The sequence below is a fragment of the Rissa tridactyla genome, chromosome 1, assembly GCF_028500815.1.
Source record: "Rissa tridactyla isolate bRisTri1 chromosome 1, bRisTri1.patW.cur.20221130, whole genome shotgun sequence".
NCBI classification, from domain to species: Eukaryota; Metazoa; Chordata; class Aves; order Charadriiformes; family Laridae; genus Rissa; species Rissa tridactyla.
The window spans coordinates 3,284,767-3,308,992 of record NC_071466.1 but is presented as its reverse complement, the minus strand read 5'-3'; the positions used below and the strand labels follow the sequence as shown (position 1 = coordinate 3,308,992).

Below are 24,226 nucleotides of genomic sequence, written 5' to 3'. Positions count from 1 at the left end.
GAGGGAATTCCACATTTGAGAGACTGCAAGTGGGGGCCACAAAAACTAAATATTAACTCGGACCCTTTATTAGATATATGTGCAGCTACGTGGACTGAGAAGCCCCCGAAGCGCGCAAGTGTTCTCACAGTGGTGAGGAAAGCGACCTTTCAATTAGCCATCTGCACACAGATTAAACTTCTATGTGTAAATCACGATCCAGGCACTCAAAAATAGTTTCCACAAAGCCCAGGGGCACACGCTTCTTGAAGAACAGAGCAAATATTTAATGAATCAAGAACGTTACATCTCTCTGTTAACGGCACAGCCTGCCTATTTTTAACCAAGCTTTTCTTTAGTTAAGGCCTTGACCATCTGAGCTGTGATGTGACTCTCTGATTTACCGCTAATGCCATCTTCTGCGTGGGTCCCGCTCGGCATTTCTGCTGGCTCTTTATGAATAGGCACGGCTCTTCCAACCACACACATCAGCTTTGTCTCCAGAGGACCCAGTTTTAAGTATTCCTTAAGAAGAAAGAATATTATTCTGCAATTACATCGAAAAGCATCCGTTCTTCAGAAAAAAAACCCCAACAACTTTCCTTTTAAAAGCAACTGTAGAGATGGTGCCCTGGGGTTGCTGTGTTTGGTAAGGTGAGTGTTAAAGGGCCTGGTGTACAAGCCAGCTCATCTTTGGAGGCTGCAGCCCTGCTGCCCTCTTCTTTTCCTGTGCGTTTTCACCAACAACATTTTCTCTGCAAACCAAATTCTGCTCCCAAGTTCGGTTCTGTGAGAAGAATTAAACTAATCCAACAGCTCACTACTGCCAAAAGAGAGAGGTCCAAGTCCAGCCATGTGCTTCCACCACGTCTGTGCTGGCTCTGGTCTCCTCCAAACCTCTGAGTCAATTCGGTTGACTAACCCAACAAAAAACTAATTCAGAAGGATACAAAATGGCAAGCTTTTCTGCTGGGATAGTGAGTACATCAGCTGCAGAAAAGGCTGATGCGCGCTACGGGTTCCCTAAGGGCAGGAGCAGGGCCATACAGCCAGGGCCAGGGAGAGGGGAAAAAGGACCCCTACATGCAGGCTCTTGAATCACCTCTATTTACTAAATGCTTTTATAATAGTTGCCAGTGCAACGTCGCTGTTTGCGCTTACACCTTTGTTGCTATAAAGCACAAGAATGTCAGCAGCACCCATGTCCCTCAGTGGGACATTGTCCCTCTGCAGTGCTAGCAGCAGGAAGAAAGAAGTAAGGCTAGTGTTCCTCTCCCAAGGCAACAACTGCAAGGAAACAAATGCCTGGACAGATATTTTTTTTTTGTTAAATGTTCTATGTAATGACTCTCCAGGTCAGAGCCTCTCCTTAAGTTAGCCTCTGATCAAGGCAACAGGGTGATTTCTCTGGAACACAAGTTGCAGGGTATTAATCAAGCTAATGCCAAATTTCTAGAAAAAGAGATGTTGGTTTTTGTTGTTGGTTTTTTTTTTTTTAAACTCATTATTGAATATATTTGAATAGAATATTCAAGAGTAAAGAAACAGCAGTATCTTTACCCAGCAAACCCTGCAGTCTGCACCACAACTATATCATCATCTTTAATTTGCAGTAGATATCGATGATGTAGATTAATGTATTTTCTGAGAGTAATTAGTTTATTTAGAAATGTATTTAAGTTTTTGTAACTCAAGTGTAGTATCAAAAGCACCCAGGAAACGCCTTTTTGCAATCTAGGATCGAGGATCCCCTGAAGCAGGTGCCACCACCTCTTTTGAGAACCACACAAAGTCTATTTACATATAACCTGTAGCTTCTTATTTTCTGAACTCCTGTATTTTTCACCTAGGAACACCTTCATCTAGGCTTGCTGTTGAAGGAATAAATTACTTGTTGGTCCCTTAATGCTACTATGCAACATAAATTCCAAAGGACCAGCATCCAAGCACACAAGTCTGTGCAGTACCACAGAAAGCTGTCACTAGGTGACATTCAGAATTCTTTCTAGGGGGAATTTCATCCTGAAACCCACACATGCTGATTCCTAGGATGCCATTCAGTTGCCAAAACAAGGTGCCTTGTGCTCGCAGAAATGCCCTAAGGCATCCGAAACATCCACGTGAGGCTGACCTGTATGACACAGAACCTATGGCCTTTTGGCCAGCCTCTGAAGGACAGGGAGTGTCCTAACCACCTCAAATAGCACCAGATGCCTACGATTAAGCATCTGAATTGTACACTATTAAGGTAAAAGACATTGGAGCTTTTTCTGCCGTAACACCACTGGGAAGAAAACGCTCCTGGCAGAAGCTCATGCTCCGTGCCAAAAGATGTTTGCGTCAGTGAAAGACCCGATTACTTTAACTCATACCTGGAAATCTTCTTCATCTTCGTACAAGCTATCAACAGTTGGAGAAAATGACTTTGCCCACAGCTCCTCATCATTGTCTTGAGGCTTCTCCTTCGCTGTTTTAGACTGAATCTTTGGAAAGGCTTCTTTTTTCTGACAGGGGACTGGGGCTCTTCTGAGGCTTTCATCTCCATCTGTCTTTGCTTTTTAAAGAGAAGAACAATGATGTATACGTAATTGTGAAGCTTTATGAAGATCAGAATTAGTACTTGGTATGAGCGTTGTCTGCAAACTTTAACGTGGCTTCGATGGTGTGATGTAAAGAACAGCTTGGTAGGATTTTTAATTGTCAATCCAAGCCAAATGTTGATTTTGTTCACTGATTTTATTTCTGTTCACAATTTCTGATCAAGATCAGGGACTGAAGTTGATTGGAATTTAGTAGTGGGTCTGTGGGATGGGGCAGGGGAAAAAATGAGCTTTTATCAGTTCAACTTAAATCCCATGTAGCCCTGAATAGTTAAAAAAATAGGAAAGGCAGCAAAAACAAGTACAACCTTTTTCTATATCCATGTATGTATCCCTGTATGTACATATATATACAAATTCCTGAAACACAGCTCGTCTACTTATAACTCCCCTGAAGAGCTCACATTTGCAGTTACTAATTCTCAGGATGACAGAAAATTCTGGAAGTGGACTGCCAAGTTATATGTTTGCCTGGGACAGTGATGTGACCCCAGCTTACGGGAGCAAAACCTGCTCCTCCCAGTAACTATCCTAAAGGTCTAGCAAAGGTAATAGTGCTGAGCTGTTCAAAGTAAACATAGATCTAATTCAGAAGTTTTAGTCAATGTGTTTGTTGGTGCCTGATGGCTCCAGAAAGGCCCACCTGTGGCTGGAACCGATCAGAACTTCAAGACTTGTTCATGTATCCATAACTGTATGGCTTCAATTTTTGCAACTTACCTCTTTGGTTTAGTTTTGTCCTTTTTTCCCCCCTCTTTCTCCTACTCAGACAAAGATCTAAAGTAAAACATGTGATTCTAAGGACTCCATAGAAACCACCCTGCACAGAGAAGCACACTCCCAGGTCCTTCTTCCCTAAGGATATACCCTTTTCCTGGGCACACCTACAAGAATAGATGGAGATTCAGGCCCAAAATTCAGTACCGCTTACCAAGATTTTCAGTTCAGGCTGAGCTCCATGTAGCTTCATCTGCTCTTGCCAGGGATTCATTTATCATTTAACTCTAGTGTATCTCTATGAGCTGAACGACTGTAAAGTGCATGTGCACTTCAAGTGAAAGCCAGTGTGGAGTTCAAGAGTGTCCTCTCAGGGACAAGATAATAATGAAGTTATATTGGTATGGATCAGTAAATAACTGATTAAATATATGAATCATATCTTCATAAAAGATAGCTGATCCTATTAACCACGTTCCAGGCTAGCTCTATATGAGTAATTACATCCAACATTCTAAACACCAATTTCAGTTTTAAAACTGTATTACAGTTAGGTTGTGGTTTTGCCTTCTTAACACAAACTACAGTCTACCATTGCTGTGGCTGCAATTAAGTGTTCGCCATGTAAAACAGGGAGTTTGATAAAAAACTTCAGAAATAAAAAGTATGTAAATGTTCCGTAACTTATCAGTTGTTAGAAGCTGCTGGCACGCGCATTACCTGCATCCTCTCTATACTCTACTTCTTTCATTTCATCCTTAGGAAACTCATCTTTCAAGCCAGCTGCCTGGGTAAGAAACGCATTCCTACAGAATTAAAAAAATAAAGTGAAATTCATCTTAGAGGTCTGAACTTTCTCTCTGAATCTCTCTGTGCAATCTCTGGGGGTGAGGGGTGCACGCACCCTTTCTGAAAGCCATTTGCTTCTTAACCACAAATGCAGAATAGCGCAATGGTTTAAAAATGCAATGGAGGCAGCCAGGTAGCTTAGTGCCTAATACGCTGCTCTTTTTTATTCTTAGTGCCTAAGTTCAACTATGTCCATGAGACTAAAAGAAAACAAATGTTATAGTCTCCAGTCAGTCCAAGATTCAAACCACAGCTGGCAGCTCCCACTTAAAAGCAGGCCAAAGTTTGGAGAGGAGAGAAAAATGGTCACTGCTTAAGACTTGGAACTTTTTTTATGCAATATAGCTGAAATCACTGAGCTGGGACTGGAAAATGAAGATGGATCATTCTCATTGTTACATTGTGCTTTTGATATCATTAGTGTTGACATTTTGCAGCTAAATTTATCTTTCTCTAGGGAACAAGTTAAAGAATTTCAATATAAAAGAAACTAATACAACAGACACCTCTACAGACAGACCCATCCCAAGGCCTCTTCCTTACTCGGTACCAGGTCATCTGTTTCACTTGAGATTGCAAAACCCCATATATTGGTATATTAATCTTCACATCCTCAAACATTGTGCCAACAGTAAAGAAAAAACCCTGTTAGCCAGCACTTGGTCTGAGCAGCTGGGTCTGAGACAGTTACAACAGAAAGAAACTATTTCCAAGCTCCAATGGTAAACCCACTGAACGAAAGTAAGTGTTGCTAGGTTATAAATAGATAATTAAAGAACCCAGTTGCTTCCCTGAATTTTGGTATTTGGGAGGTTACAATGTCACTGTCATGCTTCAGAGCCACAAGTCCCACACATACTCAGTCAAATTCTGCCTCCCCTCAATTAGGAAACTACCTTGGCTTTTTTGTGGTAAAGCCCAAACAGGCGGCATTACCTTTTAAAACAAATTAATCACTTTTGAGTCTGCAAAGGTATCATTTTACCTGGGTATTCTCAGATTCCGAAGTCTGCTATCAATCAGTTTTTCCACTATACTGATATTTTCTTCTTCCAGGAGCTGAATAGAGGCTTTCAAATCACTTACTTCTTTTTGGTACACGTTAATCTTTTGACAATTTAAAAAAAAAAAAAGATCATCTCAGAAAGACTATACCCATTTTGGAAAGCTTTATAGTAACTATCTTAATAGCACATACCTAGAAAGATTGCGGCTATATCAGCAAGACTATGTATTTGGGGGAGAAATATAGTGACACATTTTCAGGCGAAGGGAAGGGCCTCGCTAGTTCTTTCACACCTTTTTTAGGACCCTTTACTGGCACAACTCTGGCAATCGCAGCCACACCTTTGGGCTCTGCAACCCTGATAGCAGAACCGTCTCATGTAGCCAAACACATCTGGCAGACAGAAGCTGTGATTTTTCTTTTTTTTGCCTTCACATCAGAGCTTTGAGAGAGAAAAACGGTCTTTGTAGAGTTATTCAGGCTCTTGCTCAGCAAGTGTTGCTTTTCTAATTGCTGCCTACATGCAAAACCTTCTTGCCCAGAATTAGTGAAGCTTTCAGTCCAGTTTAGCCACGACATTGGCTAAACCCGGGATTCTACTTTCTTTTGGACTGATAATCGCCCCATACTGCCATGAAGTTATGTTAACCAAAGTATACCAGTTACTCAGTTCCCACAATTCCTCTCACTTTTCCTAAAGTACAAGCAAGTTCTTACCCCTTCACTGGGAAGCAGAATGTACTATGGGACAGATACCTTCCCCGAAATCTTAGCCATATGCACGTATTTAAAAACAGTACCTAGGGATCTGAATGCATCTGTTCTCACTAAAGCCAAATTAACCCAGCTATAATCGTCCAAATTTGCCATTAAAAACTAGTTCCCATTTCTCCCAGGGATTAAAAAAGGTGCAAATGACAGGACATTAACCAGTAACAGGATGCGGCTTGGCACGAGGAGGTGATGCAGCTTTGCACCATCTTGGTGTGACACAGTAATCATGGAAAAATGTGACTGAAGTCTCTAAATCTGTTCAAATTTGGGGGTAACTAGTTTAGGGCTGTTTTGGTAAGTCATTTTTTGGTTCAGCGGCCAAACTGAAAAAATGATAAATTTTGAACCGGGACAAAACTGGAATGTTTGGTTTATCTCCCCAGAAGAAAATACTGGAAGAGTCTGACAGCTACATATAAACATTAGCCTGAAAGAAAATATTAAATCTGTATAAGAAAAGAACAGAAAATGAATGGGTGAATTCAGAGGACTGGAGAAGTTAGTGATAATAGTTTTGTTTTCCACAATAATTCAAAGCACTAATTCATAACACAGGAAACTTCTAGTTGAGAAGAAAGAAACCCACATCCCTCAACTGTCAGGAGAGGGCCTGTCAGGATGTAAGGCTACTCCAAAATGGATCTCCCCTGTTGACACTGCCTAACATGTGTAAAATTTTACGTGTGCAGTGAGACGGGGAGATGGGAAGGGAATTCATACTCCCTGCATGTGTGTTTATACAGATTAAAACATTAACTCTCTGCTGTTGACCCCCACCTCATTGCATCAGAACCCCTGGTTTGGACACCTTCCCTGGAAAGTTAAAGATGTAGGCTCAGAGCTCATTAAGGGGAAGAAGGAAAGCCTTATCCCTGCGTACTGGCAAGGGTCTTAAGCTACTAGGTAAAAGGGAGAAAACTCTGCCAGGTTTGTTGGTGTGGCACTGAAAAATAGTAAATTCATTTCTTAATTTCCAAAAAGTTTTGCTCAATTCTAAACTGTGAGGTTGAAAGGTGGGGAAGGGTATTTCCTCCCTCCAATCTCTTCCTTAAATTGGATCACAACAAAGAATCTGTATTGATTGGAACAAACACAATCAAACTTTCATCATGAAAAAATCAGTTTCCTAAATTGGGTTAGAAAACCTTTTTCTCGACGAGAAAAGTTACGACTACCTAATATATAGCTCTAAATTTCCATTAAAGGACAGTATAGAAGCTATCAAGTAATCAGTTACAACTACATACATACGACCTCTCTTCAGTGTACTAATCTCCAGGGTTTCTTTATTATCTCCCATTTAAAGCTGTCTCAAGCCCTCTCTCCAAAAATGTTTCCAACATTCACATTCATTTTCTTTCAATATGGCAGCACTAGAACTTTAATGCAATTCAGAACCGTGCTCTTCAGATACTTAGATGGTTGAGCCTTTACACTATTTAGTATCCCGATCGTCACAGATATGAATACTTAATTGTATGGAATGTTGTGGTCTTTCATATAACTGCTTGGGCGGGAAAAAGGGTCTTTCATTTGTGAAAGCGGCTGTTTACCCTTTACCTTTATCCACCACATACATTGTTTGCTGCTCAGGATTACAGATTAATTACAGGACAATTGCTCTCCTCTTCCTAGGAAAGTCTTCAGAGGCCCGTCACTGGAAACAGTTATGACTCTGGGCCACCGTATTTCAAACCTGAACTGCCATGATAAACTGTACACAAGTGATCCTCTTACCTGTTCTTTTAGCCATTCGTTCTCTTCAATTGCTCTGCAACTGTTTTTGTCCAAGTATCTTAGAGCATCCTGAGAAAACACAATTTCAGATCATCTCATCTGAAAGCAGGAATTTGACAGAGCTGCACACTTTAAAGAAGAACCTTCTGCTGTTTAGCAGGAAATAATTAAGAAACATCCACACAACAGACTGTAGCATCCCCTCAGGGATTACAAGGGGGTTTAGTCCACAAGGCCAGCTGCTTCTACTCTATCATCCTGCCTAGCGCAGTTTATATGTCAAGCAATTTCCCAGTATTTTATAATGTCCCATATTAAAATAGGACATTTTCTTTTTGCCTAACAAGTTCTGCTATGTTCCCACTACTGCTCAAATCTTCCTGTTTTCAGGAAATCAAACCTTTAGCTATTAAAAATCCCAAGCAGAATCACAAATGAGGCAGTACTCATCAAGTACTGACAAGTGACTTGAACATGTAGAGGGCTATGCTAATGAGCCAAGGCTATAATTTAATTATTGATGTCAGTAAGAGGAAAAAGGAACAACTGGGAGGGAAGATGCCCCTGTAGATCACCATAAATGCAGTCCTTTGGATTGTGTTCTCACATGACTGAAAATCACAGCACTGAAGTCAGGGAATTTAAATACCTAATGAGCCTAGCCAGGGTGTTGTACTGAAGCATGCTTTGCATTTTGTGAGTGCAAAAAGTTGTCACCATAAACACGTTCTAAATCATGTTTGCAAATCAGAGCTGGCAGAGATGACAAAAAAAATTGGTATATCACTAAGTCTAAATTTTACTGTAGACTGCACTACTTTGGCATTATTTAAATGTTGTACAAGTACAAAACAACATATTTTTTTTTTCAAATTGAGGTATATTTCCATGCAGACAATCTTTGAGTGTATTATTGTTTTTTGAAGTCTACACAAACATCAAAATCAAGGTCTCAGCAAAAGTGACAGGTTCTTTAACAAAACCTATCAGTGCATGGTGCCCCAGTTTCCCATACCTTGTTTGTAAAACACCCTCACACCTACCCATTGTTAGTCTGATGTAAAAAAAAGTACATGTCTGTATAACAATAACAATTGCCATGTTCAGTAAGAAGATTTACAGTTTATTTTACTCTCAAATTATCAGAAAATTTCCAAGTCTGAAATCGAATTAAAATAATTAATACTGCATAGTACATGAATCCTAACTGTAATGTCATTAGCACTTTTAAAAAAGGCAGAAGTAATGAATACCTCTGGGGCTTGTTCCTTAAGTAACTTCATGTGCATCTCGACCAGTCTGTCATTTTCTTCTTTTGTTTCTTTTAAGGCATTTCTATAATATTCTTCAAAACAAAAAAGAAAATTAGAAATCGTTATCTGACATCCATTTCTTTCTCCTGACAACAAATAGATGACTGGAATGTTGTTCCTAAACTGGAACTTATCAGCCAGCATCACATGCATAGATGCTCCACAGAAAAGGATTCAAACATCTTCGTCCATAGAAATTGTCTTCCTAAACCCAAAAGACAGTAGTGTTAACTAGAAAACTAGAAATCTGAAGTGGCTTACACATTTCTGTTGGCAACTACAGCGCCCAATAAACTGAGCAATTCTCTGCTAAAATATTGCCATCTTAACACTAAATGTTGTCTCTATCAATAGCAGAGCTCCTGGACTCATGCAAGAGATTTGTTTAGAAAATTTATTTTTTAGGCATAGGAGCATACTGGATCATCTTATGCATGTGTTGTGGGTTTTTTTGACAGTAATTATACAAAGCCTAATAAATTTTCTGACTTATCTAAGCCTTCCAGGGGGTTCTAATTTGACAACAGGACAAAATGGAGAATGTGGCAATTACTTCAATGATTTGCTTTCATTGTTATTTGTGGTCATTATTTAGAAAGTGCATCTTACACCTAACTGTATTTGTTTGGCTTCAAGTTCTAGTCACTTACTATTTAATTATTTCATCCTTCCCTTCAACTGGTTTTGTGCTATTCTAAACAGCCCACTGCTGCCTGGTATTTTCTGCTTTTGAAGGAATGAATGAGATTGTAGTAATTTTCTTTTAAGGATGGCACTTCATACTTGTTCCAGAGGCTTGAAATTCAGCCTAGCTCTGCACTTGTGTTGCAGACAGCCTATTGCTGATCTGGCTGTAAATGAGTATCTGGTCACAGACCCACTGTGGAGTCAAAGGCAGTCAAATATGAAAGGTGCGTTAGTTCTTAATTTAACGCTGTGGAAGCTGTCCTGCCTTCGTCAATCCACCATCTAGACTTGGCAGAATGAAATGGAAGTATTTACATGCTATAATTAATTCATCTTTTCATTCTTTCAGACAGCTAACAACCTGAGTGGTACTGGGAGAATGAAGAAAAGGAGGAACCGTTCAGACATACTTCCTGTTTCTAAGGAGACTATTTTCCCTAACTCTCTCACTGCAACACTGTTTCCCCAGACCTCACATTAGTGTATGGCTCTCCTCTGCTTCCTCTACCTTCCAGCAATTTTGTTTAAAATTTCATCTCCAGACCAGTGACCTGTGCCAGCATCAAGCCCTTCAGTGGTACCTACAGAGACAGAAACCTCTTCAACTATGCTTATCCCCCAAGCCAGTTACACATTTGAGGAGTGAACAAGCCCAGTTTGCCGCCACATCACTCCAGAAGCTTGTTAGGTTTGGTTAGTTGGGGTTTTTTTTGTGGTTTGGGGTTTTTTTTTGGTAGGCTAGAAGACTGTACTTCCCAGCCGCTTTATAAGTTCGATTTTAGGAAGTTGAGTAAAATAGTACCCTAGCATCCAGTACTGGCAGCAGCATTTTGCAGTATGTTAACTAGGCAACTGCTATATGTACCTCTATAACAGTCTTTCTATAAATACACTTCCGTTCGACCACAAATTTTTGGCTCTGTACCCTGTGTCATGCAGGAGGTCAGACTGAATGTTCCTACTGGCTCATTCAGGCATTCTATATAAAAGCCCATTCTCCTTTTGCATTTCATATTTCATCAGCTGTATAGCAAAGTTTTAAATTGATTAAGAACATGGAAAATGCGTAATGAAAAATATCGACCTCTCCTGAATAAAGAGACGGATATCTGACAAGCAATCTGGCAATGTATAAAACACAGTGCAGATCTTAATCGTGATAAAATATGTTTCAAGAGACAAAAAGATAGCTAGCTGGCTCTCATCCACTGTAGCTGATGCCTGGTAATGGTTGGCACAGAGGATAGAGAGACCCTTAGAGCAGTGTCACTGCCTGTTACTACCAGCTGCTTGGCTGTGGTCATGCATACTGAGAGGGACATAAAGGAAGAAAACCAGGACATCCTTCTCCCATTAGAAGCCTGGGTTATGTAACAGTAAAACATTTAAATGGCTTTAAAATAACGCAGGAGTAAAGAAATCGTTGTAAAGCACACAGCACCAGAACACATAAGCTCACAAATTAATTCCACTGTTGTGTCAGTATTGAAAGAGTTCCCAGTATTTGTATATGTCTGTACTGGCAATTTTGAAGGGCCTCATACATGAGCCTGTGCAATTAGGGGGCAAAGTTCAGACCACCGGCTAAACAGCTCCCTCTAGCCCTGCATTTAAACCGGGCTGCTCAATTCAAGAGACTCTGTTGCAAGAATGAGCTCATACTACTTTCCTGTCAAAGGAGTTTTCAACATACGAAGCGCTTGTAGCATGATGAGAAGCAACAAGAGCAGAGTCAACATTTTCAAGTGTGACTGCTAAGGGAGGCCTGTATGTAGGCGACCTAAATACATGTAGACTTATTTTTAGAAAACTGCTGTCCTTAATAACATTTTTAAGAAATGGGTTGCCTGTATTTTACAAGAAAACAGTCAGAAGGCATGCTTATCTCTTTCTTTAAGCGTTCATAATTCCTGTAGCTTTATCAATTTCTTTAATAAAGGGACTTTCAGAGACAGAGTGAGTTCTTCCATTTTATAGGATTATGCAGCCTAGTTTAGGGGCACTGTCTTGGAAAAGTTGATATAAGTTACTAGAACGAAATGTTATGGAGCAGATCATCTTGAGTGCCATTACAACTCATATAACGGACAAGCAGGGGATCAGGCCTAGTCAGCACGGGTTTAGGAAAGGCAGGTCCTGCCTGACGAACCTGATCTCCTTCTATGACAAGATGACCCGGTTATTGGACGAGGGAAAGGCTGTGGACATTGTCTACCTAGACTTTCGAAAAGCATTTGACACTGTCCCCCATAGAATTCTCATGGAAAAACTGGCGGCTCATGGCCTGGATGAGCATACGATCTGCTGGATCAAGCCCTGGCTGGCTGGGCGGTCCCAAAGAGTGGTGGTCAATGGAGTTAAATCCAGCTGGCGGCCGGTCACAAGTGGTGTCCCTCAGGGCTTGGTGTTGGGACCATTTCTGTTCAACATCTTTATTGATGACCCTGATAAGGACATAGAGTGTATCATCAGCAAGTTTGCAGATGACACGAAGCTAAGCGGGAGTGTTGATCTGCGTGAGGATAGGGAGGCTCTACAGAGAGACTTGGCTAGATTGGACCGATGGGCCAATGCTAATGGTATGAGCTTCAACAAGGCCAAGTGCCGGGTCCTGCACTTGGGCCACAACAACCCCACGCATCGCTACAGGCTTGGGGAAGTGTGGCTGGAGAGCTGCCTGGCAGAAAAGGACCTGGGGGTTCTAATTGACAAGCAGCTGAATACAAGCCAGCAGTGTGCCCAGGTGGCCAAGAGGGCCAATGGCATCCTGGCTTGTGTTAGAAATAGTGTGACCAGCAGAAGGAGGGAGGTGATTGTCCCCCTGTGCTCAGCACTGGTGAGTGTTGTGTCCAGTTTTGGGTATTGTGTTCAGTTTTGGGCATCTAAATACGAGAGAGATATCGAGGTGCTGGAGCGAGTGCAGAGGAGGGCAATGAAGCTGGTGAAGGGCCTGCAGAATAAATCTTATGAGGAGCGATTGAAGGAGCTGGGACTGTTTAGTTTGAGGAAGAGGAAGCTGAGGGGAGACCTCATCACTCTCTACAACTACTTGAAAGGCCATTGTAGAGAGGTTGGTGCTGGTCTCTTCTCACAGGTAATTAGCGATAGAACAAGAGGGAATGGCTTCAAGCTGCAGCAGGGTAGGTTTAGGCTGGACATTAGGAAAAACTTCTTCACAAGAAGAGTGGTCAGACACTGGAACAGGCTGCCCAGGGAGGTGGTGGAGTCACCATCCCGGGATGTGTTTAAGACTCATTTAGATGTGGTGTTGGGGATATGGTGCAGGGGAGAACTTTGTAGAGTGGAGTTGATGGTTGGACTCGATGATCCCAGGGGTCTTTTCCAACCTAAATGATTCTATGATTCTATGATTCTATGAAATCGAACTATATTTATAATTTAATTAATTGCCAGAAGTAATAAAGAAAGAACTTGTAAGACTTGCATTACACTAGCTGTAAACTGACCTGTAGCCCTGTGAAGGTCATCGTTGACTTGCTTGATGTCTTTTTCCAGATTCATAATCTTGTTGGCCTGTATTTTACTTCCCACATTTTTGTACTCCAACCAATAATCCCTCTCAGCCTGCTTTACTGAAAATCTTTGTTCAATTTCTTCAGTCTGGGAGTGCAGATCTATCAAAGTAAGAACAAGTTCATTACCAATATCTTGACCTGATAGTTTATAATTCTTATGACTTCATCAAATTCTTTAATGAAGGCTCTTCCACTGGGATTGGAGAAAGAAGGGTGATTCTTCTACACTACAATACATTACAACATGATGGCCTCACATAGTGTCAAGGGCCACCATCACTGCTGAAAACAGCTTGATCTTATTCTGCCAAGAAGAGACAACAGTTCTTACTGAAATGTTGTAACCAAAGACACATTTGTCTCCCATGGAGAATCTCAGGGATGGCAGCCAGAACTTTCAACAATCAAAACTGGTCACTTTTGCTGCCATCAATGATTTTTTCTTTTAATCTTCCAGTGGAGGCAGTGCATGGGGCTTTCATGAAGTTCAACTTAATGGAAAATACGAAGCCTCTGTACTTGCACAGTAACACACATCACTTGAAAGAAACAAAACAGAGTCTAATATATGGGGTCAGTTTCTATAAAAGACTCACTTCTATTGAATTTTAACTCAACTTAATTAACAGGCTTACTTATAAGCCTTCCGCAACCTCATACTAGGCTTGGGGAGCTTAATTTTGGGGAAGAAAAGCTTTATGCTTTTTATGGAACAAAAAGAAGTGTAATCTCTATTTAAAATGCAAAAACATTACTCAATCCCAACTGTGTAAGCTGCAAACCGCACTTCCGTGAATCACAACCTACCTTTCAGAAGTTGTTCTTTGTCCTTAACATACTGCCATACTCCTTTCAGTGACTCTTCCACATCATCCCTAGTTACAACCTCCTTTTCGTCTCGTCTTTTCTCCTGTTCTTCGATTTGTCTTAATGTATGCCTGATGTGTGCCTGCTTTTGTTCCTTCAGAAGGTCATTCTATGAAAGAACAACAGAAGAAAAGGCACGTATTGAAACACTTTCAAATTAGTTTTCAAAGTTGCAAACTTAGGTAATGAAGTAAAGTAAAATCTGACCTAGTGCCAGGATGCACTGCAAAAACAGCTAAACAGCTATTCTTCATATTTGAAAAGGATAGAGCAGAAGAGTTTGCAAGTCTCAGAGGTTTCTCAGTAACTTCAAGACCATTACAAGTAAATGAGAGACAAATGACTGCAGTACTTGGTGCAGCACATGAATAGTCCTCTGTTGCCTGGGGATTTCCTTGTTGGTCAATTTGATAGCAACATTTATTTGTAGGTGTTATTTACTTCAACATTCTTCATGACAATTTACCACCTTCACAAAGAAATAGCAGACAATCAGGTCACTTCCATGTAACCACAGTAAAGAGTCTTGTCAGAGGTGGAATTAGTTGTACCTACTGATTCCACAACCGCGATTATATCCCCTTGCCCTGACCCTCTCAAGTGATACTCAAATTATTTGAAATTGCTGATCATTTATGTTTGCTCCCAAAGGATACCATAAAGGAGCAAATAACCATACCAGCCAAACTGTAACAGTAACTACGCAGTAGAGAGATTCTGAAACATTCCCCACTTCTAAAACTATTACGTCTAAACCACTCAGAAATATTAAACAGCAAACAAAGAAGGGAGCCCAAAGAACTGCCAAAACATGGCTAAACTGAACAAATAGCAGTTAAAATAGGCCCTGAAGTACCTTGAACAGCCTAAAATATGAAGGAGTCCTTGAGAGACATGAACTAGCAGCAAATTGGGGGAATAACCATAAGAGACTAACCGTAAGTCTGCAGAGAGAAGAGCCAAATGCCACTTCCACTGATAATTAAGGCCACAAATGAAACACAATCCAGGCTCCAAGGATGAAAGGAACACCAATGAAAGCTAAGCAGATGGATACTTACAAAAGCAGGGCAAGTATCGGGCATCGGAAGGACAGTGAGACATTGTTTGCTTCCATGTTTCACTGCTATAGGAAGAGCAGGCTGCAACTTGTTTAATCCCATCATCCAGTTTAAGGATTTTTGAGCTATTTGAATTAATTTCATTAGGTAACTGTTTATAGATACGTTTTCAAAGTTCACTGCTCTCAGTCACCAGAACCATATTACATATTACATATGGTTCTTTATATACTGTTCTTTAAAGTGTCACGCAGGTGTGATCAGTAGCTACATAACCTTGTTTCTAAAAATCACTCAACACAACTCTTAATCCACAAGAAAGCGACTCTTCATCAAGCAGTGCTAAAAATTGCACCTAGACAATGGTGTGATGCTCTTTTTCCTTTGTTCACAGGAACTAAGTTTGCAAGAATAAACTCTCATAGGTACCTGTGCAATTCCACTGTCTCAGAAGTGAATCGAAGGTCAGCAAACCTCAATACTTGGTTAGAACTGCTAATGCTACTGGCAAAACTGAAGTTAATACAGTTTATTCTTCTGTGCGCTGAAAGTATATTCTTGACTTCCGTGAGGAATATTTGCAGGATTGTTTAAAAAGGCACATCTGAATGTACTGCAGTAAAGTTACCTACCGAAAGGTGGGCTCGCTGTCCTATGTTTGCTGCAGAGTAAGATTAAATGCTAAGGCGGTTACTGGGGATCTCATGTGGGCTGGAAAACACCTTCACCGAACTCACTTTTACCTAGTGCTGTGTCCAATTCTTCATGTTCTACTCCTGCAGCTCCTTTTTTGCATGGTTATATTTAGGACATTTATGCTTAATGTCACACTTAATTCAGATAACACTTTAACTTTTAAGCAAATAAAGTGACTCACTAACTCTAGTTTCATCGAGTGTAAGAAATTCACTGCGATGACTAGTCGTAGTAAATGTAGTATTAGGATTAAAAGAATAAAATTGAATCTGCCAGTTAAAATACCACATATAAAATGTTTTGGGAGAAGGACGCATGGTCACTTACTCTCTCATGGTGTTCTTTGTTCTTTTTTTCCACTTGTTTCAGACCAAGCAAAGCCTGAACAATTGCTGCTTCTTTTGTCTCAATTCTGTAAACAAAGAGTGAAGAAAGAGAAATTCTTACAAAAATAGAAGAGAGAGAAATGTTATTTGATATTAGATGTATGTTATTTAACATCTAGATTAGATGTAAATACTACTGAAATGCTTATTTTTGTATCATATTGACTCATTTGAGTAGATACCACTGTCTGCTTACTACACATGAAGAAATGATTTCCCATGTACGTCTGGGCCTTCATATTAGAATGGACCTTGTACTCCTGCTGAGAAACAGGCTCCCTGATTATACTGTTGCTTTGTAACCACTAGAGAGGATTAAGCTGGTTTATTCTTTCTGGATGTGGTTCAGCTGACCTATTGTACAGGTCTCTTTTAGAACAAGATTATTTGTGCTCCAAAAATATTTATAACTCACCACTCACTACAGAGGAAGCCTAGGCAACTCTCTCAGACACAGGTCAGATGAATCCCAAACTGGAGAAATAAATGGAATTCAATTCTTCTGAAAATTTGGTTTGATGAGCTTCATAAACTGCATTTGTACACCAAGAACTCGTTAGCTTTTAAGAAACGCTAAGGGAATAAGGCCTGCAGCCTGAGTAGTTTCCTCTAAGTATGTTTATACGTATTTGCCAAAAATCTAGCTCACTGCTTTCACAATTTTCATAGACTACTTGTCATCCTCTTGCCACAGCTCTAAAATAAGCATTTTTTTTCTGGTGCTCTCTCTTCTAGAACGTGAAACGCTGGGTTGCAAGTGGTGTCTATTTGCAAAATTCTCTGTAGTCTTTCTCTCTCTTCCCGGAATTCATTCACCATACAGCACAATAGAGGAAAGTACTACAATTATCACAAGATCTTTTACTGTTTCAAGAGCTATTGCTCCTTGGGTTTTTTGTTTTGGGGTTTTTTTTTGCCCCTCCCTATTGTATTAAGTTGTTTTAAAAGAAGAACACTTTTTCCTGGTTAAGTTTAGATCACTGAGTCATGCAAATTGCACGCTACTAGACTTGCATCCTCTAGTATCAGTGCGGTCCAAGGTATTCCTCAGGTTTTCCTTTAAGTACAAGGATATTAGTTAGGCAGCTTAGAACAGAGATATAGGGGTATGGTGGTGATGGCTACAGCAAAAATATCTCACTTATTAGACAGAGGTGACAGTTTGGCCATATACTGTGACCTCCTAAATTACCTGCCATTTTAAAGTATTTCTGTATTTTGAATACTGATGCTGATCTTAATTTCTGCTAATTTAAGGTTTTCCATGAAGTGGCTGTCCATATCCATGACTTTGTTGATGTCAAAATTTATGAGTAGAATTTGCCATTTTGTCTGCTACATATTGGAAATTTTCCATTTAGATTATTTTTCTATGGTGTTTGTCAGATTCAAAGAGCTACAAACCAGTTAAATTGATGACCCCTTCAACGCCATGTTTCTCAACTCTGTATACTAGGTTTCATCTAGATGATTTCATCATCTAGAAACAACACTCCTCTCCACTACCATGACAGTTTTGTCAGTCATCTATAGGATGTTACTAGGGCGAGCCATTCATGGGGCAGTTGTTTCTAACCAATCCTGAAACAGAAAACTATTCTGAAAATGCAAAAACCCCCTCACTATGAACAGCAACAATTCTTCAATGTACAGAAGAAAAAGAAGGAAAAGAAGTTAAATAAATACTACACACTTGATAAATCCTGAAGTGGAATGTGAAAGATATCCACCGGTATGATTATGCTGCTTTGTTCAATAAAGTGGTACAGAGAAGTTATAGATATCAGAGGTGAAGAGACAGAGGGAAAGAGAGCAAGACGGAAAGAGAGATGGAGATGGAGAAAGATAAAGAGAGAAAGAAAAATACTTATCTTCCCTTTTTCCCCTATTGGTGCTGTAGAAAATAAATATCCTGTGTCGGTACAGCACACGTTTCAGTGGAAGACTCTTCAGACAAATAAGCCATTCACTTGGATATTCGAATATACATAACAGTAATTTTATTAGAAAGCAGTGGGGTTTTTTTCTCAGCCTTGTGATACAGTTTGCTTATTTCTTAGCAAAATAGATGGGTTGGCTTGTTAATTTTTGGGTGGTATTTATTTGTGTTATGATACAGCTAAATCTGGTCTGTTTCCCTATGGAAACTTGTGCTCTGTAAAATGAAGTAGAAAATCCCACAAAAACCCTGTAAACATCCTATAGATGTCACTAGAACTATATGTAGTGCTCTTTGCTTTGCTTACCCTGCTTTTCATTTCTACATCAAGGCAGTACTCCATACTCCCTAAATGCTCATGATTGTTGAATATTGGATGCTGTTGAGGTTTTCCCCTTTCATTTTCCATCTCTTTGATAAAAGTCACAGAGCTTAATTTTAATCCTTTCAATCATCTACTCAAGAGACTGGAGATCAAATAAATTGGACTATTTTGTAACTACTTCTGACATTCCCCTCTTAGCTTTCATTTTTCTTTGTTTGGTTTTAAGAGACCTTTAAGTTACCCCTCCACTATTTTCAAAATAAAGCAGTTTCCTTTGTGCTCTGCTCTCAGCTGCACCAAAGTAGGTCTTGAGGTTCTGGCTAGTGACTACATACCTCTGTGAACACCAAGGAATCCTAAAACACAGTCAAATGTGATTTTTGCAACTTCAAAGTATGCTGATCAAAAACTTGCTACTAATGGACAAAAATGGGGGGGAGAGTGTTTGTTTTTAATAAAACTCTTTTTCCCAAGTTATAACCTAATGGCCTAAAATTATTTCTGACCCACTTAAATGCTTTCTTATGGTACAGTTTAAGAAGTGTGTATTTCTAAAATAGCCTTGAAAGCCCAAAACAAGAACACAAAAGAACAGGACACAACCGCCAGTCAATCAGCTCAGGCTCTGACTTGGATAAGTCGTCTTTGTTGTCTGCTTTACCAATTCACATATTCCATACAAGTGAAAAGTTAAATACACTAAACCTACTGAAATTCTAGTAAGGCTTCTGGGAAAGCTGATTCAGGTTCAGTAAGTTGCTCTTCTGGTTTCTCCTCTTTCTTCTTCTCTTCCATGCTTTTTCATTGTACTTGTGCTAGAAGTTAGATCTGAAGGGAAGAAAGGGCAAGCAGGAAAGAAGAAAAAAACTTAGAAATGACTGACTTAGAAAATCCCATATGTTCACCAGCTTTTGTCACTTGTGGCAAGTTCTTAACAGTTCCAAAACAAACAAAACAAGATGTTTTGTTGACAACAATAATCCTGCCCAGGGTAGCACTCAGGCCGATGGTTTTGGGACATCCTGAAGTATTGTCCTGAGTAAAGATATGTTCGTGAACAGTGGCCTCTATCACTAGTTCCTTATTGCATCCCTTGTTGTGGGCTGTGTTTTACGTTCTTGCAAATCAAACAAGCAGTTGTTCCTTTTCCAGTCCTTTGTCTCTGTTTCTTTATCAGGCTTGTTTTATCAAGTCTACTCGTTAATATGCATCTCTCTCCCTCTCCTTCTGTTCTCCTAGCACTATGAATATTTGCCTTTCACTGCAACTCTAATACCAGTTTTCATTGTCAGAGCTGGAACAAAACCACTCTCTGAAGGGATACGCATGTCAGCAGTATTCCCTGGGCGTGTTGTCACGACTACCAACCTCAGAATTCAACTGACAATGAATTGTTCTGTAATGGAACTGGTAGCATATATTATATAAAATAAAAAAAGTCACAAGAAAAGGGCACTTATGAAGATTCCTCACTTTCAGCGGTCACGTAATCAAATGCCAAAACCAGATCACTTCATATGACATAGGAGGTTTTATTACTGAATGAGTAGAAACATTGTATGTAACTTGTTTTCATAATAAATTGCTCTTCTGAATTTAAGTTCTGCATTCAAGTTCTGAATTCTCACAATTATCACTCTAATAGCTATAATCAGTACCAACTTGTTCTGTGACTAAATACAGCAGGCTGGATACTTTTTCTGTTAAAATGAGCACAAGGAAACAGAAAAAAACAGTGGAAGGCCACATAGCAAGCCTGCCAAATACTATGTAAAATCAAGGGAATGAAGTTAAACCAACTATCGACAGATACACTCCAATCCATATGCTGATGCATGCCCTCTCACTGCACTCACCATCCCCTGAAGCAAGGCAATGTCAGCTTTCTGTATACAAAATAACTTTCTATCCTAAATGAGTAGTTTGATGCCTGCTGATGAAACAAGTGAGGGTGCTGAGGGCAGACAGTGTGTGCTATATATTGCAAAAAGGCACGTAAAAGGAATGTTCACTGTGTGGCAGTTGTACAAGTTAAGTGAAAGAAAGGGTAAACATACCTTGGAGTCTATGTCCCCATGCAGCTGTTTACACCTGGGAATATCTTTCTTATAATGTTTTATCCAGAAGAATTTTGCTCCCACTCTGCTGGAAACCTGCTTGTGCAGATTTTGTCTGTTCTGCTGCTGAAGAAAAGGTCACATTCACAGAGTCAATTGTCTAGAACTGTCAATTACCATATTTGCACCACCTGATTATTTATGTCACTGATAGAGCTAATTTCGTTCACAGAAACCTGGAAAATTCTGACTCCCACCAGCAATGTCTTGAACTTCCAAAGTGTCCCAGATCAAAATTCTAAGGGTTGCTACACATTAGTGAAATATTTCTACTGCAGAACTTCACAATTCATGCCTGTGTCACAGTATCACCACATGACTTCAGTAACCCTTACTGACATTTACCATCCAAAAAAAATCCTTTTGTACCTGAGCATCCACTCGAGTCTGAAGCCATATTAAGTCCTTAATGTTCACACACAACCTTTGCAGATACCAACTCAAGTTAAGCTTAAATTTATTGAATACAATATTTCACATTGAACTTTTAAAAATCCTAAAAACATGACTGATCTAAGACTGAGATTTTAAAAAAAGACAAAGTGAATTAAGAAAAAATGTCACTGAGACAGGAATTTAGGTACTTAGCTCCCCTAGACCCCTTTGAAATTCCCAGCCCAAATGCACAAGCGTAGGGTACATTTTTTAAGTATACAAAATAATTTGTCATCCTTCTTCAATGCAGAATTAATTGAGGGTGGTATTGATCCCACTTTCATTTGAGGATTTATTTTACTAATTTTCCTCAGAAATGGAAGATCACTGCAGCAATCCGTAACTTTTTTTTTTTTTTTTAAATGATCTCTGTCCCTTCCACTAAATGGAAAATCAAATCCCTTGGTTAAAACTGGATACAAACTATATTTATGAAATTCTTCCTGTGCAGGGAGGAACAAGAAAGCCTCCAAGCTGTACGAGGTAAAAAACCATACCATAACAGATTTTCTGGATTTGGCAAACTATAGAAAACACACACACATGAGAGAGAAGGAAACATATTTTGGGGGACTGAGAATTGACTGCAGATTTCAAACCAGCAGGAAAACATTTGCGGAGGGCAAAATTTATTTCTTCTCCCAAACAAATAAATCATGAGGCGTAACTCTTGATGGACTCCCATTATCGCTACCAGAACTTTCTCAATCCATAAATATACTGCCATTGTATCCTTAGAAGAAGCAGGCAGATCCCGTACACTGCAACTCAAGTACTGGGACTTTGCAGACACTCATGGCAGGGAATGCCTGTACGGCAGCTCACCACTCGTGAGCTCAGTCACTACCATCACTGCCACCCACACCAGCACTTGCACCCACACTATTACCTCTGTATCTCAAGCACCTGCACTACCAGTACCCTCCGATTCCTCAGTCCCCATCAATAATTACCTCAGCATTCCGCAGACGCACTGTAACCCCTTCCCAATCTCCAAGGCAGGCTAACAATTCCCTCCGCCCTCCGCCCTAACCCTTCCAGCTTATCCCTTGATCGTATTCCCCGCTACCGGCTTCATCACCAGGGATCTCAGTGGAGGAAGCTGGGCCACCCCTCAACGGTGTCCAGAGCCTCCCTGTCCGCAGCCACCAGACCCCACTGGTACTGTCACTCTGTGCCTAAGCCCCCCCATGCTGTCCCCCCTACCTCTGAGCACCAAAGAATTCCGTATACCGCCAAGCTTTGAGGTACCGCCCCTCACCCTGCCACCACCCACACCCACGTCTCCCTCATGGTCCTCACCACCTGCACCCCCAAGGCGTAAACGGTCACCACAACGCCCCGGCACGCGGTCACCACCCGCCTCCTGGCTGCACCCGCACACTGTTCCCGCGCCGGTCAGCCTCCCCGGCCCTTTCCGCAGGCCCCGCCGCTGCCGGTAACGGTCAGTCAGGGCCTGCCGCCCGCCCCGCCGCGGTGCCTAACGCCGCCGGTCACCAAGGCAACGGGAGACCACGCCCCTCGGCGCGTTCCGCGGGCCGGCGGCGCCCCCTGGCGGCGGTGGGCGGGAGCTACCGCCAGCGGAAAAGCCCGCGAAAAGCGCCCGGCAGTCCCTCAGCGCCCCGCAGCGTGTGAGGTGCGGGTTGTTCGGTGGGGGGACGTGTGGGGTGCGGGGTCAGGAAACAGCCAGCAGAGAAGGACTCGGTGGTACAGGTGGATGAGAAGCTCAACATGAGCCGGCAACGTGCACTCGCAGCCCAAAGAGCCAACCGCATCCTGGGCTGCATCAAAAGAAGTGTGGAGGTGATTCTGCCCCTCTGCTCTGCTCTGGTGAGACCCCACCTGGAGTACCGTGGCCAGCTCTGGAGTCCTCAGCACAAGAAGGACATGGACCTGTTGGAGCAGGTCCAGAGGAGGCCATGAAGATGATCAGAGGGCCGGAGCTCCTCTGCTGTGGGGACAGGCTGAGAGAGTTGGGGAGGTTCAGCCTGGAGAAGAGAAGGCTCCAGGGAGACCTGATGATAGCAGCTTTCCAGTATGGGGCCTATAAGAAAGATGGGGACAAACTTTTTAGCAGGGCCTGTTGTGATAGAACAAGGGGCAATGGCTTCAAACTGGAAGAGGATAGATTTAGACCAGGTATCAGGAAGAAATTCTTTCCTCTGAGGGTGGTGAGGCACTGGAACAGGTTGCCCAGAGAAGCTGTGGATGCCCCATCCCTGGAGGGGTTCAAGGCCAGGTTGGACGGGGCTTTGAGCAGCCTGGTCTGGTGGGAGGTGTCCCTGCCCATGGTGGGGAAGTTGGAACTAGATGATCTTTAAGGTCCCTTCCAATTTGAACCATTCTACGATTCTATGAAATGAAAAAAACAAACATTAATACCAGCACAGAGTAATTTAAGTCCTGAGAAGGATTTCTGTGTGGCAAAGGTCACGGACCTGCCAGAGTTTCACCCAAATAGATACCCATAGCGGCAGGCTTAAGAGTGTGCAGTAAAATTGCAGATATCTTCAAGAAAAAGAGCACTGCCAAGCCCCGCAGTGGTAGCTGCAGTTCTACACCGAATGTGAGATGGGTCAACCATGGCTGCAGAGCTGCTTTCTCGGGAACAAGCTCCCTAAGCCATCCAAGGAACTGAGAGGGAGCAAGGTCCTCCACCCTTGTAACAGGGAACCGTACACAACTGCCTGCAGCCCCCTCTGCCCCATAGACCAGTGTCGTGCAAAAAGCCATGCCCCAGCAGTGGGGACAGGGCATAAGAAGATGGAAAGAAGGTCTGGACGCTTCTGCTTCTCTCTTGTTGGCCAGTGGACCTCCACTGGTTTTGGATGGGCTCTGTATGTCATCCTCCTTCATAGGACATCAGTGCCTGAGCCATGTAATCCTGGGAGCCACAGTCTACCACAGAAATAAATTGTGACTCCCTATAATAAATACCTTTGTTCTCCTTCTTGGGTGAAATTCGCATTTACCTGCTTTGTTGAGAGGTTTTGGCCAGCCCTGTGGGAGCTTATGTTATCCTACGACATGTCCTGTTTGACGTAGTACAGCAGTCTCTGTAATTAAGGCATGTTCATTAAAGCAAGGACAAAACACTTTTAGTCCTACAGGCAGAGATCACTATTTGCAATGCATCTCTACTGAAGACAGTAGGAAGATGCTGTTTATGTCCATTCAGTGGCCCCACATAACTGTTTAGATG

The 24,226-nt window shown here is 41.4% G+C and overlaps 1 protein-coding gene across 1 annotated transcript; it reads right to left on the bottom strand.

The window, feature by feature from the left end:
• Window positions 1–318: 318 nt before the first annotated feature.
• On the bottom strand, window positions 319–22,415 carry CCDC83 (coiled-coil domain containing 83). The gene is made up of 12 exons (XM_054222984.1): window positions 22,327–22,415; window positions 20,530–20,655; window positions 19,182–19,300; window positions 16,150–16,234; window positions 14,006–14,174; window positions 13,130–13,297; window positions 8,916–9,007; window positions 7,663–7,731; window positions 5,131–5,252; window positions 4,017–4,102; window positions 2,352–2,533; window positions 319–504 (listed from the first exon to the last, which is right to left on the bottom strand). Exons 3-12 carry the CDS (start codon window positions 19,265–19,267, stop codon window positions 319–321), a joined length of 1,245 nt encoding a protein of 414 aa, XP_054078959.1. The 5' UTR covers window positions 19,268–19,300; window positions 20,530–20,655; window positions 22,327–22,415.
• Between the last annotated feature and the right edge of the window lie 1,811 nt (window positions 22,416–24,226).

What these genes read in the sequence shown, in the direction of transcription:
- CCDC83 (XM_054222984.1), bottom strand. Translation starts at nt 19,267, where the DNA reads ATGGAAGAGAAGAAGAAAGAGGAGAAACCAGAAGAGCAACTTACTGAA. An exon ending in TGACCTTCACAGGGCTACAG is followed by an intron (nt 9,008 to 13,129) that starts GTCAGTTTACAG and finishes TTTGTTTTGAAG; the next exon opens with AATATTATAGAAATGCCTTA. An exon ending in CGGAATCTGAGAATACCCAG is followed by an intron (nt 4,103 to 5,130) that starts GTAAAATGATAC and finishes TTAATTCTGTAG; the next exon opens with GAATGCGTTTCTTACCCAGG.